The sequence below is a fragment of the Tursiops truncatus genome, chromosome 19, assembly GCF_011762595.2.
Source record: "Tursiops truncatus isolate mTurTru1 chromosome 19, mTurTru1.mat.Y, whole genome shotgun sequence".
NCBI lineage: Eukaryota > Metazoa > Chordata > Mammalia > Artiodactyla > Delphinidae > Tursiops > Tursiops truncatus.
In genome coordinates, this window is record NC_047052.1 from 51,248,493 (window position 1) to 51,270,038 (window position 21,546).

At 55.5% G+C, this 21,546-nt stretch overlaps 1 protein-coding gene across 10 annotated transcripts; it reads left to right on the forward strand.

Moving 5' to 3' along the window:
• The first annotated feature begins 158 nt into the window (after positions 1–158).
• Positions 159–21,464, forward strand: PPFIA3 (PTPRF interacting protein alpha 3). 10 transcript variants are annotated; one of them, XM_033846261.2, is made up of 29 exons: positions 159–325; positions 1,723–1,846; positions 5,200–5,454; positions 5,700–5,801; positions 6,171–6,335; positions 6,696–6,770; positions 7,244–7,318; positions 7,634–7,855; positions 8,877–9,023; positions 9,113–9,247; positions 9,654–9,737; positions 9,860–9,991; positions 10,439–10,501; positions 10,662–10,741; positions 11,032–11,176; positions 11,721–11,908; positions 12,937–13,159; positions 13,947–14,125; positions 14,247–14,374; positions 15,073–15,166; positions 15,504–15,585; positions 16,290–16,490; positions 17,129–17,191; positions 18,463–18,638; positions 19,057–19,154; positions 19,376–19,551; positions 19,639–19,707; positions 19,932–20,103; positions 20,514–21,464. In XM_033846261.2, the coding sequence occupies exons 3-29, from the start codon at positions 5,215–5,217 to the stop codon at positions 20,570–20,572; spliced, it is 3,573 nt and encodes a 1,190-aa protein (XP_033702152.1). In that variant the 5' UTR covers positions 159–325; positions 1,723–1,846; positions 5,200–5,214; the 3' UTR covers positions 20,573–21,464. The 10 variants fall into 10 exon arrangements, with proteins under 10 accessions (XP_033702152.1, XP_073652234.1, XP_033702154.1 ...); XM_073796133.1 differs by lacking the exon at positions 1,723–1,846 and having other exon boundaries at positions 159–329; XM_033846263.2 differs by lacking the exon at positions 1,723–1,846 and having other exon boundaries at positions 160–325.
• Positions 21,465–21,546: the final 82 nt, after the last annotated feature.

Sequence of the window (21,546 nt, forward strand, 5' to 3'; positions counted from 1 at the left end):
ATTTTTTGGCGGGGGAAGGTGGGATTTGGGGGGCGCTGGTGAGCACCCCTGGATCTGGCGGCTGCGGCCTCGCGGGGGGAGGCTGAACGGTGAAAGGGGCAGGGGGCTATTTTAGGGGGTAGAGGGCTGTGAGACCGTCAAGGGGAGGGGGGGTCCCCAGCGCCCAAGCCGGAGCAAGAGACGCGGAGCCCGCGCGAGCGGCGGAGACAGGGCTCCGGAGCCACAGATCCGGGCCCCGGCCGCCGCCAGGGGCCCCGCCCGGTCCCCCCACCCCACCCCACGTCCCTCCTGCAGCCCAGCTCCTCCCGCAGCCGCCGCGGACCAGGTAGGTAAGAGCCCAGCCCGGCCCGCCTGGCAGCGCCCATCCCGGGGACCCGTCGCCGAGCTTCCCCCGCCTCCCTGAGATCCTGGATTCCCTTCTTCATCCCCTGGGACCTCAGAGCCCAGATTTCACAGCCCGACCCCAGAGACTCAGGCGTGCCCCTCCCGGCTCTCAGAGTCCCCAACCGAACCCTGGAATCCCAGGCGTACTGCCGCCTTGCGCCTCCTCCGGGGCCCAGGAGCCTGGATTTCCCAGGTCAGCCCCAGGAAGCCCCTCTGGACCTAGATCCTCCTCCTCGGCCCAGTCCTGGGAGCTCCAGACACCGGCCGCAGCTGTGTCAGACTCCCCCAGCTAGGGCCGGCCCCCCCCCCCCCCCCGTCGCGTCCGCATAGTCCCCCATTCGCGCACCCAGTCTGCCCATCTCTGGTCAGCCGGCTTGAACAGCCGGCCGAGTCCCTCAGTCCCGGCCGGCTCGGCGGCCGCCCTGGACACAGGCCCGCTCTGGAGCTGTCCATGGTCACCGTTCTCGGCAGCCTCGCGTCCCCCATCTCCTGCTGCTGCCGCCGGGGAGGCGGCGCCGGCGACGCGGGGATATCCCCCGTCGCGCCTTTGACCTGGGGATACCCAGGCCCTCCCCGACCTGGGCGCCCGGGCCTCAGGGTTCCACTGGCCAGGCTCTCAGCTCCACCCTCAACAACCCAGGTTTCGGAGACCCCAGCTTCTACTTGAGGAGTCAGGGCTTCTGAATGTTCCTGCCTGGTGCACCTTAGGGATCTTGGCATCTGGGGACCCAGATCCCACCGGGCTCTGGGAGCCCTGTCAGTCCTCACTTCTTCTGGCTAAAGGCCCCAGCTGGTAGCCCTCACCCCCTCAGGATCTAGGAATCCAGATTTCCAGCTTTTGCTCCCTTCAGAGACAGTTCAACAGCCCCTATGCCCCTCAGACAAATATACCCATCCACCTGGCACCCCAGCATCTGCCCCCTTAGGGATTCAGGCGCCATGACTCTCTTCCTTTCAGGGACTCAAAATGCAATTCTTAATGCAATTCTCTGACTTCTACCCACGCTGACCCCTGGAGACCTAGATGCCTTGTCCCTGATCCTGCCTCCCCTCAGGGACCCAGGAGTTCAGACCCCACTTTCTATTCTGCCCACCAAAGCCATCTACCCCGGCCCTCCACCCAACAGGGACTCAGGCTCCAAACTTCCATCTCCTGGCTTTGGCCTCCACAGCGATTCAGGAGTCCAGTTCCCCAGCTCTGCCACCCACCACCCCAAGTGTCTAGCCACTCAGCTGTTACTCTTTCGAACCCAAGTCCCTACAGCCTCACAATTGCCCATCAGATTGACATCTCTGGTGGCCTTGAAAAACCCCTGCTTCATCTCCGTATCATTTCAGGTTCTGGGCTCCCTGGGGTTTCCAACATTCTCCCCTGAGACCCAGCTTTTTGAGATGTTTCCAGCACTCCATCACGATTCTTTCATATCATGATGTCACATCCTTCGAGTACACTCTCAGACTGGTGAGCCAAACATACATCCCTTCCTCCAGATGTGTTCTATGGCCTAGGTTCATTCTGTGATCTAGAATTGTCTTCCACATTTCCACCTAAACATGCGCCCTGGCAATGCTTCGCGTTCTAGATTCTTCCTAAATCCTAGAACACTCCCAGTCAACATCTTTGTTCCTTTTTCACCCAAGGTACTGTTCTGAAGTCTAGGCTAGATGCTAAATTCGAGGCATGACTTTCCCCAGGTAAATTCAAATATCTAGCTAATGCTCCCAAGCCAAATTCTGATCTCACCCTCCCCTTCGACAAGTTCCTTTTTTTTTTTTTTTCTTTGCTGCACCATGCTGCTTGCTGGATCCCCGACCTGGGATTGAACCCAGGCCCTCAGCAGTGAAAACGCAGAGTCCTAATCACTGGACCACCAGAGAATTACTGACATGTTCCAATTTTTAAGAAGCCAGTCCTTGCTTATTTTCTTCTAAAATTTCATTTTGGGTGTGTTCTAGGTTCTAGCCACATCCTTGGCATTGCTCTAGATTCCATTCTCTTCCCAGGGGCATTCTAAGTGCTAGAATATGTGTGTTCCGAGCTTCCCTGGTGGCGCAGTGGTTGAGAGTCCGCCTGCCAATGCAGGGGACACAGGTTCGTGCCCCGGTCCGGGAGGATCCCACGTGCCGCGGAGCGGCTGGGACCGTGAGCCATGGCCATTGAGCCTGCGCGTCCAGAGCCTGTGCTCCGCAGCGGGAGAGGCCACAACAGTGAGAGGCCCGCGTACCGTCAAAAAAAAAAAAATAGAATATGTGTGTTGCATTTATGTGCTCTAGCCTTTCTCCAAAGTGTGCTATCCATTCTAGAATGCACTTCCTATTTTATTTAATTATATTTAAAATTTTTATTTATTTATTTTGGCTGCACTGTGTGGCATGCAGGATCTTAGTTCCGTGACCAGGGATCGAACCCACATCCCCTGCAGTGGAAGCGCCAAGTCTTAACCACTGGACTGCCAGGGAAGTCCCTGCACTTCCCTATTTTAGATTCCATCCAATTCTACAGTCTTAAATCTCGAGGATTCCCACTGAAGTGTTGTACATTGCATCTTCCTTCCTCAGGTTCTATGTTCTCGGCTCATCCATTCCCACCTTCTCTGTCCATCTTTTCCCTGGTGTGACCTTGGCTTAGAACTTGTCCCCTGGTGGATTGGGGGCTTCCTCCATCTGCCACTTCAACATTCTAAACATGCTCTAGGCTCTCTCCTCTTTTGGAGTCTTCAGCCTAGAAATGTCCTCATTTCTAGAACACACCACCCCCATCCCCACCCCCTTTGCCAGCTCAGTCCTTATGCCAGGAAATTCTCAATTGCCAAAATGCATCTTTCTGCATCTTCCCCCAGGCGATTCTAAGTTCCAGGCAAACTCCTTGCTATTTTCTAGGTTTTCCTTTGCCTCCAGGGCGTGCTCTGAATTCTAGAGCATATATTCTGCCTTCTGAGTTCTAACATTATCTAGATGCATGAAAAAACCAAGCATGCGATCTCTGCTTTATTCTGTAAAGATAAAATATACCTTTATGCCTTCATCCCTGGTAGGTTCTGAGTTCTAGATTATGTCTAGATTATGTCTCCTGACTTAGGTTTGTTATGTACTGCATTAGGTCTGTTCTTAGATATCATTACCCTCCCCTCTGTGTTTGGGGTTCTGGGGTGACCCAGACACTCTTTTAAGTTATTGGATTGCTCTTGGCTTGTTCAAAGTTCCAGACCTGGGCTCTAGAATATGCCCTTCTATCTGGCCCCATGTGTGGATCCTACCCCAAGCACATTGTAAATGTGGAAGTGTATGGCCTTTCTGCACTCTGTACTGTGTCTTCTTGCACGTGGCCTTCTAGATTCTACACCCAGCCTAGCTGAATTTTGTTTCCTTCTCAGGGAATTTGAAGTTCTAGAACAGCCTCCCTAAAACATCCCTAATTGCATCTCATGAGTAGATTCTGGGTTTTAGATACCATGTTGGGTTTTGGTCTAAGTCTGGCCTGCCCTCTTATAAACATTTTCTTGAATCTGACCTCTGAGTGTTGGGATTCAGGTGTCTAGATTCCCAGATGCACCTCTTGAAAGACCCAAGATTACAGGCACCCAGCTGCCTCCTCTCCCAGGTCCCAGGTCCCTCAGTCCCCTCCTGTCCTCCCAGGAGTCCAAGGCCCCAGTCCCAGGCTTAAGACATAGTCCGAATATTGGGTGGAGCTGGAAATTATCCACTCTGAGAACCGGTTACGCCTCTGCCTGAAGGGAGAGAAAGAAAGGAGAGAAGGAGTCAAAGTCCCTCCTGCTTTCGGCTCAGCTAGATGGACCCGTCTGACCTGATGTGTGTGGAGGGAGTGGCTCAGGAGACCTCCCTTCATCTCCACCCGCGGCTCATGCACCTGGACCCCTGGGTCCTGGGGGCCTTGACTTCTGAGTTCTGAGGGGGCAGAAGTCTGAAGGCTGAGATTTCTGGGTCTAGGGTTGTTGGTTGAAAGCCCAGACTCTTGTGTCCTGGGAGGGAGGGGATGTGGTCTCTGATTCCTGGGACTGGGGAGGAGAAGGCTGGAGGCTCAGACTTCTCAGTCTGGGGGAAGGGAGGGATAGGGGACCTAGATTCCTGTGACCTGAGAGAAGAGGTAGCTGGATCTTAGACTCCTGTGTAGTGGGAGATGGCTAGCATTGTCCCCACCATTTTTGTTTTTCCCGACTGGAGTGGGTCTTTAGATTCTCCTGGAGCTAGATATCTAGATATCTGGGAAGTTGAAGGAGGCAGGAGTTGGGCTGAATAGCAGGTGAGGACCATCCCTGTGACATTATACAGGTGACTACGTACCAGTGACCTAATTCTGTGACCCCAGTTTTGTGGCCTCCTGAAGACATGGTCTCCTTCGCCTGGACCTGAGTTTTCTAGTTCATGCAGTAGGTTGAAGGGGATTCTCAGCAGGGCCAGAATAGACAGTGATGGGCTGGGCCTGAGTCGCTTGAAGGGGCGGGGCTTGGACCGGAGGGGAGGGGCCTGCAAACTTTCCACATTCACTCAGGCAATGGGGCACCCGGCTTCGGTTTCTCCGACTCGGCTGAGCCTAGATTTGCTGCCAGTGTCTGATGGAGTCTGACCTGTTTCTCCAAATGCTCTCACCCAGGTAGCCAGGCCTGGTTTCCTGGGAGCAATGGGTTTCCGTTTATCTTGTGCCATGATTGGAATGGATGGGCCTCAGTTTCTTCTGTGCAGTGCTTGGGTTGTCCTGCCTCAGTTTTCACTATGTAGTATCCCAGTGACCGTGCCTCAGTTTCGCTGCCTGTGCTTTAACGAAGCCCCTCTCGGTTCCCTGCCCCCTCCCCGTAGGCCAGCACCGCCGCCATGATGTGCGAGGTGATGCCCACCATCAGCGAGGATGGCCGGCGGGGTTCGGCGCTGGGCCCGGACGAGGCGGGCGGCGAACTGGAGCGCCTCATGGTCACGATGCTCACGGAGCGCGAGCGCCTGCTCGAGACGCTGCGCGAGGCGCAGGACGGACTGGCTACGGCGCAGTTGCGGCTGCGCGAGCTGGGCCACGAAAAGGACTCGCTGCAGCGCCAGCTCAGCATCGCGCTGCCCCAGGTCTGGGCGGGGCCTGAGGGAGGCGGGGCCTGGACTCGCGGAGGCACAGGGAGGGCGGTCCGGAAGGGGCGGAACTTGGCACTTGGAAGGGGAGTGGCTTACCGGTGATGGGCGGGGCCTGAGCCGCTTGAAGGGGCGGGACTTGGCAGAGATGGGTGGGGCCTCCAAACCTCCCAGTCCTAAGGAATGAGGGAGATGGGGAAAGGGATTGATCTGATTGTCCGATCCTGCCCACACCTGGATAGGAATTTGCGGCTCTGACGAAGGAGCTGAACTTGTGTCGGGAGCAGCTACTGGAACGGGAGGAAGAAATTGCGGAGCTGAAGGCAGAGCGGAACAATACTCGGGTGAGGGGTCTTGGGGCGGGAACTAAGTGCGGTGGGCGGGGCCTTGGGTGTTGCAGCCTGACCCATTTTTTTTCCTCTATTTCGCCTTCCTTTCTTCTCCCTGCTCCTACAATTTGGTGGGTCTCCTCTGGTCCCCTCCTTCCTTCATGTTCCCTCCCCTATCTCCATAATTGTTCTCGTTTCCTGTACCACTCCTTCCTTGACCTGCCCCCCACCTCTGTTATCGCTCTCTTTTCCTGACCTCTCTCCATACCACTTTGCTTGGCTCCACCTCTTCCATGCGTCCGCCCCACCTGTCTGAATCCTCTTCCTTCACTCTGCCTCTCTTCCCTTCACACTTTTCCTTGGTCCTGTGCCCTATCTCTGTAGCTTCTCCTAGAACACCTGGAGTGCCTGGTGTCCAGGCACGAGAGGTCACTGCGTATGACTGTGGTAAAGCGCCAGGCCCAGTCCCCGGGAGGGGTCTCTTCTGAGGTGGAGGTACTCAAGGCTCTAAAATCCCTCTTCGAGCACCACAAGGCCCTGGATGAGAAGGTATGAGAATTGGAAGAGCCTGGTTGTAGAACAGAAACTCGTGGTTGGCTGGGGCTGTGTTGAACGGCAGAAATTCTGGCCGTGATTGGTTGGGGATGGCCCATGTGGGAAGAATGTTGACTGTAATTGACTGAGACAGGCTATGCAGACTGGGACCTGAGTGGCTGATAATAGAAAAATGTAATAGGTTGGGGGATACCAGCGGGTGAGGCTGCCTTGGTAGCTAGTTGGGGATGCACACATACTATAAATAGAGGAATGCTAATGTCACCCTATCAGGTCCATCCCAAAGGTGTTCTGCATCAACTGTCCTCCATCAGGTCTGATCTCCATCTCACACTGTCTTGCCCCCATCCCCAGGTCCGGGAGCGGCTGCGAATGGCGCTGGAGCGGGTGGCAGTGCTAGAGGAAGAGTTGGAGCTGAGCAATCAGGAGGTGGGGGCGTGACCAAGAAGGAGGAGGGACTAATGAACTACCAATGGGGTGGAACTGATTGGGTGGGTCCTAGAATCTGTTGGGAGCAGGACTAGGGCAGAAGACCAATGGGGTAGGACTATGGAGAAAACCAGTGAGGTTCCTAAGGAGGAACTCATTGGGCAGGAATAAGGGGAGTACTGCCCTGTGACAGTGAGACTAAGGTGAGAACCAGGGCTGGGGCTAAGGGAAAGAACTGACAATGGTGGAAATGCCTGGGTGGGGAAAGTCAGGACACCTCCACAAGGAGGCTAAGGTTAAGAATAAGGGTGGACTTCTTCTCTGGTGGGGGGCTAAGGAGACATAAAATGACGGCACAGGGTCTAAGGGTAGACTGTGGGATAAGGGTGGCCCCAGCAGGACCAGTGCCAGTGGGAAGTAGAAACAGGGTTTCTAGGACCTCCTGTGCCCTGATCTCCCTTTCCCATTGCCAGACTCTGAGCCTTCGAGAACAGCTGTCTAGGCGCCGGTCGGGGCTAGAGGAGCCCGGCAAGGATGGGGATGGGCAGGTAAGAGGTGGAAGCCTTTCCTTCCGCTTGCTCTTCATTGGTCCTCCTCACTGTGATCCCACTCAGCCCCCTGACTTTGTGATGGTCCTTTTAATGTTTGGTACGATTCTCACTGACCCTAGGACATCTGAACGCCTCAGACTCTTACTGACCTTTGACCTCTGATTCAAGTCAGCTAGCTAACTTTTGTGACCTCCATGGCCCTTACTGATCTTTGATCCCCCCTCACCCCCATCAGTTCTCTCCTTGCATTCTCGATCTCTGTGTTCCCCACTCTGAGTTCTGTCCCTTCCTCCCTCACTGTCCCCATTCCAGACTCTTGCCAATGGCCTGGGTCCTGGCGGGGATTCGAACCGGCGCACGGCAGAGCTGGAGGAGGCCCTGGAGCGGCAGCGGGCAGAGGTGTGCCAGCTGCGGGAGCGCCTGGCGGTGTTGTGCCGCCAGATGAGCCAGCTGGAGGAGGAGCTGGGCACGGCCCACCGCGAGCTGGGTAAGGCCGAGGAAGCTAACGCCAAGCTCCAGCGCGACCTCAAGGAGGTGAGGCCGGAGCCCCTGGTGGGCTGCCCTCTATCCCTTCCCTCCCCGCAACCCTGCCTGTCCCCCTTTGCCCATAGTCACAGAACTCACGAATCTGGATTCAGTCCACAAGCTGTGTGGACTCTTCTCCTCTCTGAGTCTCAATTTCCCCACCTAATGGTATTTATGATCCTTGTCAGAGAGTTGGCACATGGCACATCTTGGTAGTCACCCAGTATCTGGTTGTAGTTATTATTGTTATCATTGGGAAATTCTCTTGCACCTCTTAACTGAACTCCTTTGTCTGCATTTCACCCCATCCTGGCTGAGGTTCCTTGACCTTAACTCCCATGCTGCAGGGACTGCTGTGAAATGTAGGGCATGGATTCTTGAAAGCATTGAATGAGAAAGAAGAGAGAGCACTTTAGTTTTCATCATCCACTGGGGCTTTTACCTCGGATTTCAATTGTGGATGGCCCCAGGGCTTATTGGGAAGTGTGGTCCCACCACACGGGCTCCCAGGCAGGAGTCCTTCCCCCGTGAGACCCTGGAGCACCTTCTCTGGTTTTCTAAGCATGCGCTACCCTGGGGGCTCTTGGGAGATGCTGCCTCCCAGGTGGAAGGGACCTTTGTTTCCTATGAGACCCTAGGGCACTTGCTCTGTGATTCTAAACCTGAGCTGTGCCAGAAGTTGCTGAAAAATCTAAGGCCTGGATTTTTGAGGCTAGTGGGCTAAGAAAAGTGGAGACATTCCATCTCATGGATCTTAGGTCATCCATATGAGGAGGGTCTAAGCCAGTATTGCCCCAGAAGTTTATGGGAGGGGCTGTACCACCATTTTAACTATCAGGTGGCAGGGGATCTAATGTTGGCTATGCCTGGGAGCTCTCGGCAGGTGTGGTTCCACCATTCTGACACCCGGAGGGCAGGGGACTTCATTTCCCAGGATACCTTGGAGTGCCTGAACTGGGGTTCTAAGCCTAGGCTACCCCCACGGCCTTCTGGGAGCTGTAGTCCACGCGGCCTTCTGTCACCTCTGCAGGCGCTGGCGCAGCGGGAGGATATGGAAGAGCGGATCACAACGCTAGAGAAGCGCTACCTGAGTGCCCAGCGAGAGGCCACGTCTCTGCACGACGCCAACGACAAGTTGGAAAACGAGCTGGCCAGCAAGGAGTCGCTGTACCGGCAGGTGGGAGCACGGCCGAGGAGGGGCGGTGGGGGCGAGGCCGTGGCTAGTTTGACCTAGCTCCTCCCTTCCCCCCCGTCTGTGTCCCCCAGAGTGAAGAGAAGAGCCGTCAGCTGGCCGAGTGGCTGGACGACGCTAAGCAGAAGCTGCAGCAGACGCTGCAGAAGGCGGAGACCTTGCCGGAGATAGAGGCACAGCTGGCCCAGCGAGTGGCGGCGCTCAACAAGGTGAGGGGAGGCCTGGGGCGGCGCCTTGAGTCTCTGGGGCAAAGGGGCGGGGCTTGGAGGAGGCAGGGCCTGAGTCTGGAGGGATAGGAGACCCACAGCCCGAATTCTGCTGGAAAGGGTAGGGCCTGGGGTCCAGGGAAGGGACGTGACTTGGGATGGTTGAAGGGCCTGGAGGTTTGGTGGGGGCTGGTGCTCTCTAGTTTGGACTGAACAGATGGGGAGAACATGAGAAGGGGACAGGGCTGGAGACTAGAGGAGAGGGCAGGGCTTGAATCACAAGGGCAGGGTCTGGAGTCCTGTGGGGGAGGAGCCTGGGGCCTGGAAGCCAGCCTTGGAGGAGGTGGGGCTTGGAGGCTGACTGCATCCTACTGGGACAAAGTCAGATGCCATGGGTTCCATCCTCTAGGCTGAGGAACGTCATGGGAATTTTGAGGAGCGGCTTCGGCAGCTGGAGGCCCAGTTGGAGGAGAAGAACCAGGAGCTGCAGCGGGTGAGGAGGCTTTGAGGCTTGGGGGATACGCCTGGGTGAGGGGGCTGTGCTGGGGGTCGGGAGCTCGGAGCAGGAACAGCGCTCAGGGCTTGAGCGCCTCTGCTCTCTTCTCCTCTGGGCAGGCCCGGCAGCGGGAGAAGATGAACGATGACCACAATAAGCGGCTGTCCGAGACAGTGGACAAGCTGCTGAGTGAGTCCAACGAACGGCTGCAGCTGCACCTCAAGGAGCGCATGGGGGCGCTGGAGGAGAAGGTGGGCCCCAACCTAGGATTCCAATAAGCTGGAATCTTGGGGCCCCAGACCTTTCCCCAAACAGTTATCTGAGATCTCCCCCAATGGGGGCATCCTGAGTTTGAAACTGATAGACTGCTCGATTGCTGGGACCACCACACTTTCACCTAGTTTAAACACCCTAGAGCTGAACTCTGGGGCACCCACGGCCTGAATTCTTGGCTTTTGCCCAAGCCTCTAACCCTATGGACCCTCAAACTCTGAATCCGTGGAAATTTCACAGGACGCTGCATTTTGGGCTCCCAGGGACTCTCTGCCTTAGCAGCATCTTCGGCTCCACAACCCTCTCCCCATGCAGCTCACCATTCAAGCCCACCTCATTCCCCCTGGGGTCCCCTCAGGCCTGTCTCTGTTCACTGGAGGCTGCTTCCTGATTCCGCCCCCTCACTGCACTCCTGCCCCCCACAGAACTCACTAAGCGAGGAGATCGCCAACATGAAGAAGCTTCAGGATGAGCTGCTGCTCAACAAGGTAGGGAGGGGGCCGGGGGCGGGGGGTGGGCCTTGGGTGAGAGCCAGAGAAATGGAGCAGGCATTGCTGGGGCTGGAATCAGCCTGGCTGGGAGGGGCTGATACTCAGTGGTGGGGAGGGGGCAGATTCTGACCTGACATCTCCAAACTCCTCCCCCCAGGAGCAGCTCTTGGCGGAGATGGAGCGGATGCAGATGGAGATTGACCAGCTGCGGGGGAGGCCACCATCCTCCTACTCCAGGTGACAGTCATCTTCCTGTCCCACCTCTGCCCATGGAGCCCCCTTGTCCAAGCACATCCCTTCTGATACGAGGTCTCCCCCACCCCACTCCCTGTCCTCCTGAGATTTCCGCTGGTCCCTTTTATTTTTGACCCCTGACTTCATGACCTCTGACCGCAGACCCTTTTTCCTGACCTTTGACTTCAGATCCCTCTCCCAATCCTATGACCCCAAGCCCTTCCCCATGACCACTCACCTCTGTTTCCTTTTCCTGACCCCTTGGTCTCTGACTGCCCTCTCTATGCCCACAGATCTCTCCCTGGCAGTGCCCTGGAGCTCCGTTACTCCCAGGCACCCACATTACCTTCTGGCGCCCACCTGGATCCCTATGGGGCTGGCAGTGGCCGGGCAAGCAAGAGGGGTCGCTGGTCAGGGGTCAAAGATGAGCCCTCTAAGGTCAGCAGCCACTTCTGGGGCCTGGACTGAGCAGGGCTCGGGAGGGCAGCAGTAGGAGGTGGAGCCCAACATGCAGGGCTCTGGGCGGGGACTGAGTTGAGAAGCAAGGTCTCCTGGACTCACACTGTCTCCTCTTCTTCTTCCGTCATCCCCACTTGCCCCGATGGCTCTTCACGTGGATGTCCTGCTGCCTGGTGAGAACTTTAGAGGAATGATGGGGTGGGAAGAGGGGTGGGTTTGGGGGGATGGTATGCAGGGTGTAGAATCCTAGAATGGATGGGGCCAAGTGAAGAAAGGAAGTGGGCTGGGTCAAAGAAAACAGTGGAATCAGGGGAGAGGGCAGAGTCAAGAAGAAGGAACCACCAAGAGAGAAAGCTGGGCTGGGAAAAGTGTGGGGGGCTGGGTCACATGGTGAGGGCGGTCAGTGTCAGGGGACATGGGCAGGGTTATAGAGGGTGGGCAAGGTCAGGATAGGTGAGGAAAGACCTAGCACCTACCTCGGCCCTTGTCCACCTGGCATCTCTCTGTCTCCACACAGAGATAGGAGTGGGAGCGGTCTACCCCTGCAGGGTCCATGCCACCTCCATTCCCTGGGGAGCTGGATGGCTCAGATGAAGAGGAGGCGGAGGGGATGTTTGGAGCTGAGTTGCTATCTCCCAGTGGGCAGGCTGATGTACAGACACTGGCCATCATGCTTCAGGAGCAGCTGGAGGCCATCAACAAAGAGATCAAGTGAGCACTGGCCCAGTTCTTCCCCACCCTGCCTAAGCTTAGCCCAAGGCCTCTCTGGCTCTGGAGACTGATTTGCACACCTAAGCCCAACTCCTTTCCTAAACATCCTCAAGGAATTCTGCCAGTCCAACACACTACCCAGGAATCCCTGAGGAAATACCAGGAAGTCTCCTATGTGCTATATATGAGTTACACACGCCCCGGCCGGTACTCACAATTTCCCAATATATCCAAGACTGCATCCCCAAATGCCAAAATTCACAATCCAATCCGTCAAGAATCCTCCATTACATCATGGCTTTCATGGCTTCACGCAACAATTACCCAGTGACTCCCAGTACCCTGCGAATCTCAACACAACACAAGGTCCCCCAGTCCAAAACACCTTGAGAACCTCAACTCTAGATAACAAGAATTTCTACCTAATATAACAACAATCCTCAATTTATTAAGAATCCCCCATCACATAAAGTCTACCCTGATTCCTCAGAAATTGCCCTATTTAACAATTCTCTAATAAAACTAAAACACTTTCCATGGGCCCCAGCAAATGTATCAACATGACCATCATCTTCCACTCAAACTTTTTGTGATTTGAGACAGTGACTCTCACCAAATGTCTCTATGACCTTCCCAGATCCTAGGTTGACCTCAGAGTCCCTGATCTCACTCTGCTCTTATTATGAGCTTGCTCTTGCTGTCCTCCTTGGAACTTGACCTCTTGCCCATAGTAATCCATTTATGCTTTTCCATAACCACTTGTTTATTATCAGCATAGTCCTGATGCAGATCCTGATCATCCTGTCATCCCTAATCTCTCCATGACCTCCTGAGCCTATCATGATATCTTGACTCCCCTTGAACCTGTGAGGCCATCAGGGATCCACCAAGACCCTCTAACTTCATTGTCCCTTCCTCAGAATTATTTTTGCTCTGCCAAGCCTTCCTGGCCCATTGGGAGTTGGGGAACTCCCTCTCCTATTGTCTGCCTGAGTCCTCTCACCCCATCTCCCCCTTTTCCTCCTCAGGTTAATCCAAGAGGAGAAGGAGACAACAGAACAGAGGGCAGAAGAGCTGGAGAGCCGGGTGTCTGGCTCGGGCCTGGACTCACTGGGCCGCTACCGCAGCAGCTGCTCACTGCCCCCCTCCCTCACCACCTCTACCCTTGCCAGCCCCTCCCCTCCCAGCTCTGGCCACTCAACACCCCGTCTGGCACCCCCTAGCCCTGCCCGTGAGGGCACCGACAAAGCTGTGAGTATTCTTAAGTCTCCTCAGCTTGGTGGTGGTGGTGGGAGGTCATAAACAGGGCTCCCTAACAAAAAGCAACAATGACCAACACACCAGTGATTTTCAAAAGCAACCTTAGCTTTCCCTAAAAGTTCCAACTCAAAGGGCAAATGGGAGGCTGAGCCACTGGGTTCCTGAACCCTAACTTGTACTTTAGTCAGATGTGATCTACTTTTACCTGTTTTACACATTAAGTTTCTGCATAGGATTTTTTTTTTTTTTTTTACTTTTTTTTTTAAATTTTTTTTGGCCATGCCATGCAGCTTGAGGGATTTTAGTTCCTCCACCAGGGTTCGAACCCTGGGCCCTGTCAGTGAGAGCACCAAGTCCTAACTACTGGATGGCCAGGGAGTTCCCACTGCATAGGATTTTTAGAAAAATGTCTCTGTGACCAAATATACATTTAAGAACTACCATTAGATCCTCAGAATTGACCTTTGAGGGAGGCACAATATCTATATGTCCTATTTTATTGCCTTAAACTCAGATTTCCTACTTTCAGAACCTGTAACTCATTAGCTTTCCTTGAGGCTGAGCAGATCCCACTCCTGACACCAGAAGCTAAGACAGTATAAATATGGGCTTATCAAGCTCCAGGGGGACTGCAGTTATTGCCTTTATATTTCTGCAACTCACCCGCACATAATCTAGGCTATCTTTAGAAGTGGTTCCCCAAATCAGGGGTATCCCAGACACCTCGTAGACATCCCAACTAATGAGCCCCCAACCTGACCCCTCCGATTCAATATAGCATCTCTGTCTCCAGAATCATGCCCCCAAGGAGGAAGCTGGGGCTCCACGAATGGAGGGACCAGCAATCCCAGGAGACACCCCACCTCCCACTCCTCGTTCTGCCCGCCTTGAGAGAATGACCCAGGCCTTGGCACTGCAGGCGGGGTCCCTGGAAGATGGAGGGCCCTCACGGGGAAGGTCAGTAAGAATAAGGGATGGGACAGGGAGGGACTTGCTTGGGAGGAGGCGGTGGGAGTGGACAAAGACTTGGGATGAGAGGAGGCATCCCAGATGGGATCTATCTGTCCTGCCTACCCAGTGAGGGCACCCCAGATTCCCTGCACAAAGCTCCCAAGAAGAAGAGCATCAAGTCATCCATAGGCCGTCTCTTTGGCAAGAAGGAGAAGGGGCGAATGGGACCACCAGGTCGGGACAGCTCTTCTCTGGGTGAGTCCCCTGATTCCCTCTCTCCCTTCCTTTCTTCCTTCCTTCTTCTTTACATATTCATTTGACATACAATCCTATCTTCATTCATTTGGTAATTCATTTAGAACGCTGGAACCTTGGCAGAGGTAGAGGGGAGGAGAAGGGACAAGGAAAGGGCACTCTGAGGCCTGCCTGAGTGACTGGTGGGCAAATGAATTTGTTATGTTATTTACCTATTTTTTAAATAGAGAAAGAGGGAGGAGCATCCTAAAAGCAGGGCATCTGATGGGCTGGAGCCTGCTTGTCTGGTTTGTGAAATCCAAGTTAGTTAAATTTTCAGGAATTTTATGAGCTGCTTTGACGTCACATTGGTAGCTTGAAATTGGTGGGATTATTTACACCATGGAAATTGGCATATGCTACAAATCAGGAAATACCTTCTCCTTCCCCAGGGAGCCAGTTGTTAAATATTTATCAGCACACCACTGCCAGCTTACCAAGGCCAGCCCAGTGAATCCAGCCCTATTTTGGGGATTTCTCCAATTCCTTGCCTAGGAGGTGACATTGGTCCCTGTCTGGTTTTATCACTCCCTCTGTGTGGCCGCATTTACTAATCCCTCTGGGCCTCTGCTTTCCTGGCATCCTTCTCAACCCCCCAGCATCAAAGATTCTGCCTCCCCTTTGAGACTCTCCAAATTTTGGCCCCTCCCTGCCTCCAGCTGGAACACCCTCAGACGAGACATTGGCCACTGACCCTCTGGGGCTAGCCAAGCTGACAGGCCCAGGAGACAAGGACCGAAGGAACAAGAGGAAGTGAGTGTGGGTGTGTGCTGTGGAGGTGGGGAGGGTTGGTCATAAGTGAGAAGAAAATTCTGGGAGGGGGTGTCCAAGATCCTGAACTTGCTTGCCTGGGAACTTGGGAACCCCTAGAGTTTTTCTTTTCTTTTTTTTCCCCTTTTCTCTTGATTAGTGTGGATCTGTTGTGGGGAGGGAAGGTGGATTACAAAGATTCACATGTATTTTTTTTAGCCTTCTGCCATGTTTTTTACATTCATAAAAATTGCTTTGGTGGGGGGATGCGGTTGGTGAAGGGGGCCATGCAAGAGGGCTAGGTGTCTCTGTCCCTGCGATCTCCTGCCCTTCTCCCCAGGCATGAACTTCTGGAAGAGGCCTGCCGTCAGGGCCTGCCTTTTGCTGCCTGGGATGGGCCCACTGTGGTCTCCTGGCTAGAGGTACTGGGGCCCAGAAACGTCCTGACTCTTTATCCCCAACTGGTCTGAGAACCCCACCCTTAGGGCTGGCTGGGTCCACCTAGTACCATCCTCCTAACTCAGAGGTGGCGGTGGAGAGGAGTTGGTGGTGGGGGGAGGCCCTGGGAGGGGTCGGGCTTCTTGTAGATCTTCCTGTTGCTCTTTTTCCTTCTCCCCTCACCCCTGTCCTTCTGGCCATGCCCACCTTGGTCTTGTTGTCTCTCTCTATCTCTTTGTGTCTTCCTATGTCTCTCTCTCTGTGTGTGTCTCTATTTCCCTGCCTCTCTCCCCATCTCTGTGTTTTTGTCATTCCCCGTATTTCTTCCCATGTCTATGTCTTTTGCTCCTTTCTTTCCCCATCTCTGCCTCTCATCTCTGTGGGTCTCTCCTCGTCTCTGTCTCTCCCCATCTCTCTCTTTCCCCTCTGACTCTGGTCTTACCCTTCTATGGCTCTCCTCCATTGTTTTCCTGTGTCTCCCTCTGACCCTCGCATCTCTTTGCCTTGCCCTCCTCTCACTGCTTTCTCATGTCTTTCTGTTTCTCGCCCATTTGCCTTTCCCCATCTCTCTGTCTCCCTCTCTCCCTTTCTTTCTGTCCCTCTCCCATTTCTCCCGTTTCTCCTCCCGTATGTCTCTGTCTCTCTGTCTCATTTTTTCCCCATTTCTCCCTTCCTCCCTCTGGTCCAGCTGTGGGTAGGCATGCCTGCGTGGTATGTGGCCGCCTGCCGGGCCAATGTCAAGAGTGGTGCCATCATGGCCAACTTGTCAGACACAGAGATCCAGCGCGAGATCGGCATCAGCAACCCACTGCACCGGCTCAAGCTGCGCCTCGCTATCCAGGAGATGGTCTCACTCACCTCACCCTCTGCTCCTGCCTCCTCCCGCACTGTGAGTGTCCAGGGCCCAATCCCAGCCCTTGCTGTCTCAGGGCCCCGCCTACTGTCCTCAGAATAGCCAATCCTGGGCCCGCTCACTCCAGCTCTGTCTGATACACCCTGCTCCCCACAGTTTCTCACCTGGATTATCTCTTGAGAGTGGGGCTCCCTTCAGGTCACTCTGCCTCCCCTCAGGCTGTTTTACACACTGCAGCCAGAGGGATCCCATCCCGGAGAAAAAGCCAAATTCATATGGTTCTCTACAGGGCCATTGATGAGGGGCCCCTACCCACCCCTCCCTTTTCTACTTTGCTTCTTGGCCCTTGCTGCTCCCTTTCCTAGGAGCACCCCTCCCTCTTTTTCCCCCAAGGCTGGCTCCTGCTCATCCTTGAAGTCTCAGCTTAAATGTCACCACCTCCAAGAGGCCTCCCTAACTCAACAGCTAAACTAGTACCGGCCCCATCACCCCAACACATGAACACCTATTTTTTTCCCCATAGCACATACTGACTTCTAAAATTTTATCATTTTCTTCCATACAGAAAATTATGTGTTCCCATGCCTAATTCGGCTCCTCCAGGAGCACGACCCCCTTCCCCTCCCCTGTTCAGAAGCCCTCTCTCAACCTCTGTAACACCCCTCGCCCCTCAGTCCACAGGAAACGTGTGGATGACACATGAAGAGATGGAGTCCCTTACCGCGACGACCAAGCCTGTGAGTGCCCCCTGCCGGTGGCCTTGGGTGGCACTAAATTTCCTTCGGGAGGAGCGGCGGAGTTGGGGGGCAGATGAATCTGTAGCTGTCTGTCCGTCTGTTCGTCCCTCCCGCCCTCCTCCGCCTGCCCCTTAACCCACCCCTTCTCTCCCCTCTTCCCACTAACTGGTCAGGAGACCAAGGAGATCAGCTGGGAGCAGGTAGGGGGCGCGGGGTGGGCAGTGGGCGCATGAACAGGCTGTGCACGCTGCATGGACGCCCCTCCTTCTCCGAGCCCCGCCCCTCCCCTCGCCGGAGCATTCCATCCTCACCGTGGGAGGGGGGCGCTGCGCGGAGCTCTGCTCTTGTCTGTGGCTTGGTGGGGGTCGGCGTAGAAGCCCGGCTATTCCACTGTTAGTGGTGCACGGATCATTCCATTATGCTGGGTTGCGGGGGCTCCAGGGGCAGTTTCATTGCTCTAACTAGAGGGAGGTGCTGAGCAGCTCTTTTACCTAGAAAAGAGGGAAGTGGGATTGTTCCACTGTACTGGGGTGAAAAGGGAAAGCATTTGGGGCGGGGGGCGGGGGGGCGGCAGGTCAGGGTTGGGGAGCAGGAGCTACATTTTGTTCTCAAGAGGGGAGCGGGATGACCTCACCTGAGACAGAGGAGCTATGCTGGGTCTTTGTTTCCCAGCAAGGGGGAAGGTATGGATTATTTCCTTATGCTAAGAGGAGTGAAGGATTTGGGGTTGATCCAGAATATTGTCCTGGGCCAGATATAGCTAGACTAGTATTTTGGGGACAGTGCAAGAGTGGTGGATAGATCCATTATCATTTGTTGGGGAGAGAGCTACACTGGAAAATCCGTTGTGCTGACTTGGGGGAGTAGTGATGTTGGACTGATCCATTGTTCTGAGTTGGGACTTTAGACTAGAGCTTCTTAAACTTTAATGTGCAGTTCAGATAACCTGAGAATCTTGTGAGAATGCAAATTTTGATTCAGTAGCCTAGGGTCTGAGATTCTGCAATTCCAGCAAGTTCACAAGTGATGATAATGCTGTGGGTCCAAGGACCACACTTTGAGTAGACAAGGGTCTATGCTGTCATAATGAAGGAAAGGGAGACAATTTTGGATTGTCCATTGTCCTGAGCAGAGATTGGCCATTGTCCTGCTATAGGATGGAGAAAGAACCACCTCGGATCTGGGGGAGGGGGGTTGGACTGTACCCTTGCATACATACATGGGATGGGGTCAGAGGGCCTGACTCCTCCCCCACCTGCCCATGGCCCCAGATCCTGGCATATGGCGACATGAACCATGAATGGGTGGGGAACGACTGGCTGCCCAGCCTGGGGCTGCCCCAGTACCGCAGCTACTTCATGGAGTCGCTGGTGGATGCCCGAATGTTAGATCATCTTAACAAGAAGGAACTCCGGGGCCAACTCAAGATGGTGGACAGCTTCCACAGGTGGGGGTCGCCTGGCCCATGGGGGCAGTCCAAGGGGGTAAGCCCCACTTCTAGAGAGTCTTTGGCAAATAGGACCAGTGATGGGGAATTCCTTGGACTATCTTTGGTCCTCTAGCCCTGATTGTCAGGCAATCAAGACTCCTGTGCCCCTTCCACCCATAAGAAGGCCCACTAGGAAAAGCCCAAGTCCTGAGACAGCTTAGCTAGTTGACCCCATACCCCTTACAGGTGGGCTAATAGGAACTGCTTTTTGAAAATATGGCAACTCCTGGGAAGGTCAGCAGTCAGTAGAACAGATCCAATGGAGCAATTCCCCAACCTCTGCCAGAAGACCACAGACAACGGGGAGAGCCCAATAGGAGTAGCAGTCATTGGGGTATGAGGGCTCATCTGTAACTCCACTATCTCTGCTACTCAGGGTGAGTCTGCATTATGGGATCATGTGCCTGAAACGACTCAACTATGACCGGAAGGACTTGGAGCGGAGGCGGGAAGAGAGTCAGACCCAGATCCGAGGTGAGTAGAAAAGGGTAAACGTCCAGCTGGGAGCCAAGTTGGAGGGGTTTGGAGCAGTGCTGCAGGAGGCATAAATAGGGGAGGGAAGGGAGGCCAGGGAAGAGGGGGTGGAGCCAGCATAGGGGCGCAGCCAGGAAGAGGAAGTGGGGATGGACATATGGGATAAATTGGAAGGGCCTGGCCCCAGGAGGGGAGCAGCTGAGGGTCCCTTCTGTCCCCAGACGTGATGGTGTGGTCCAATGAGCGGGTCATGGGTTGGGTGTCCGGGCTGGGCCTGAAGGAATTCGCCACGAACCTCACGGAGAGCGGGGTGCACGGGGCGCTGCTCGCCCTGGACGAGACCTTCGACTACTCTGACCTGGCCTTGCTCCTGCAGATCCCCACACAGAATGCACAGGTGAGCTGCCGCTAGGCCCTGGGCATACTGGGCATCCCCACCTCACAGATTGCACGCTGAAACCCCTCTCCCACCTCTCCTCCCCAGGCCCGGCAGCTCTTGGAGAAGGAATTCAGCAACCTCATCTCCTTGGGCACAGACAGGCGGCTGGATGAGGTGGGCGCAGCAGCAGCACAGGAGACTCCACTCCCAGCTGTACCTCTAGGCTGGGAGCTGAAGGGGTGGGGCTTGACTTTGCCAGCGAGTCGTGGTTGGAGGAGGTGCCAGAAAAGGGGCGGGGTTAAAGGAGGGAAGGACCCGGAGAGGGGTGGGGTCAAATGAAGGGGCGGAGTCGGAACGCGGCCCTAGTCCCTCACCGGCTGCCGGGCCCCTATACCTAGGACAGTGCCAAGTCCTTCAGCCGCTCCCCATCCTGGCGGAAGATGTTCCGAGAGAAGGACCTCCGAGGCGTAACGCCTGACTCAGCTGAGATGTTGCCCCCCAACTTTCGTTCGGCCGCAGCAGGGGCCCTGGGCTCGCCGGGGCTCCCTCTCCGCAAGCTGCAGCCGGAAGGTGGGCGGATCCCAAACGCGACAGCCTCTCCTCCCCTCCCTTTCCTCGGGGGTAGGAACCTCCCTCTTCAGGTTCTGAAATGGCCTAGTCCTTTCTCCCCCAACCATAACAAATGGACCGCTCCTATAAGCCAACCTCCGCAACCCCACTACACCCCCTTTCCAGGGTGGGAAATGAACTCGTCCAGTGTCACCTGGGATACTTTGAAGGAATCCAAGGCTATGGGAAAGGGGGAGAAACCGGCTTGGAGCTAGGCGGTCGTTGTCATCTCGGAAGGGGAAATCCAAGGGAGGACGCTTGGGGTTGAGGATCGGAGAAATACTGAGGGAGGAAGTGGGTGTGTGTGTGTGTGTGTGTGTGTGCGCGCGCGCGCGCTTTCCAGGCTGAACCGCTGCTCACTCTCCCTCCAGGCCAGACTTCTGGGAGTTCCCGGGCAGACGGCGTTTCTGTCCGGACCTATTCCTGCTAGTGTACGCCTCCAGGTGAGGACTGTACTGGGCGCTCTTGGGGTTCTGGGCGGCACAATGGATCTTCACAGCTGCACGCACTGCCTGGCGTCAATGCAGGTGACCTTACTCGGACGGAAGAACCTTTCAGAGGTTGGGCTGTTTCCCCTCCTGCCCAGAGTATGGTCTCGCCGGGGAGAGCTTGCTGGGGAGCTCACGCCACGGACTGGACCATCTGTACAGACAAGCGGGGAATGCCGGTCCCTGCCTCACAAATGGACTGGGCCTGGACCAAACCACATGCACTGGACTGAGAGGGGGGAAGAAGAAGGCAGGAAGAAATCCCGCCCCAAACTTCCGCCTCTCTTTCCAATACTTTGTAATTTATTGATCAGTTTCCGATGGGAGATGGGTGCCCTTTCCCCGCGGGAAGGGGGCGGGGCTTCCCTCCCGGGCCGCATGCGGGGAGAGGCTGCCCCCTCCCCTTTCTTCCCAGTCGCGGGGCCCAAGTCGTCCTTCTTCGTCCGAAAGGAGGGGAGGGAGGACTCGCTGCTAAAAGCCTCGCCCTTTGTGCCACTCAGCCCTGCCCCGCGGCGTCCGGTCGCCGCTGCCTGGGGTCAGCCGCGGGCGGGGCTCCCTCTCTCTCCCCAGTGTCTCGTGTCCCCGAGGCCCCTCCGCCCCCCGTGCTGTGGCCGTGTCCGTGCCCCGGGGGGGGGTAGGGGGTGCAGAACTGCGCTCCCCGTTCCGCTCCAGCTCCGGGGTTTGCATGGGAGAATCCTCTTTCCACGATGCCCCTGGGCGACGTGGCGTGGGGAGAGGAAAGACGGTGGGGAAGCCCTCGCCCCCGACTCTTGGTCGGCCTCCCTGCCCCAGGCGTCACTCAGTGATCACGGGTAAAGAGAACTGTTTCAAAAAGCTCCCGTGTTGACTGATTTATTTATCAGGACCTAGCAACCAACCACTTCGAGGAGTCCAGGCCCCTTCTCCCTCAGACCCC

Coding starts and splice junctions, on each gene's coding strand:
- PPFIA3 (XM_033846270.2), top strand. CDS start 5,215: ATGATGTGCGAGGTGATGCCCACCATCAGCGAGGATGGCCGGCGGGGT. Junction 5,455..5,699: donor TCAGCATCGCGCTGCCCCAG/GTCTGGGCGGGG, acceptor ACACCTGGATAG/GAATTTGCGGCTCTGACGAA. Junction 6,336..6,695: donor ACAAGGCCCTGGATGAGAAG/GTATGAGAATTG, acceptor CCCCATCCCCAG/GTCCGGGAGCGGCTGCGAAT.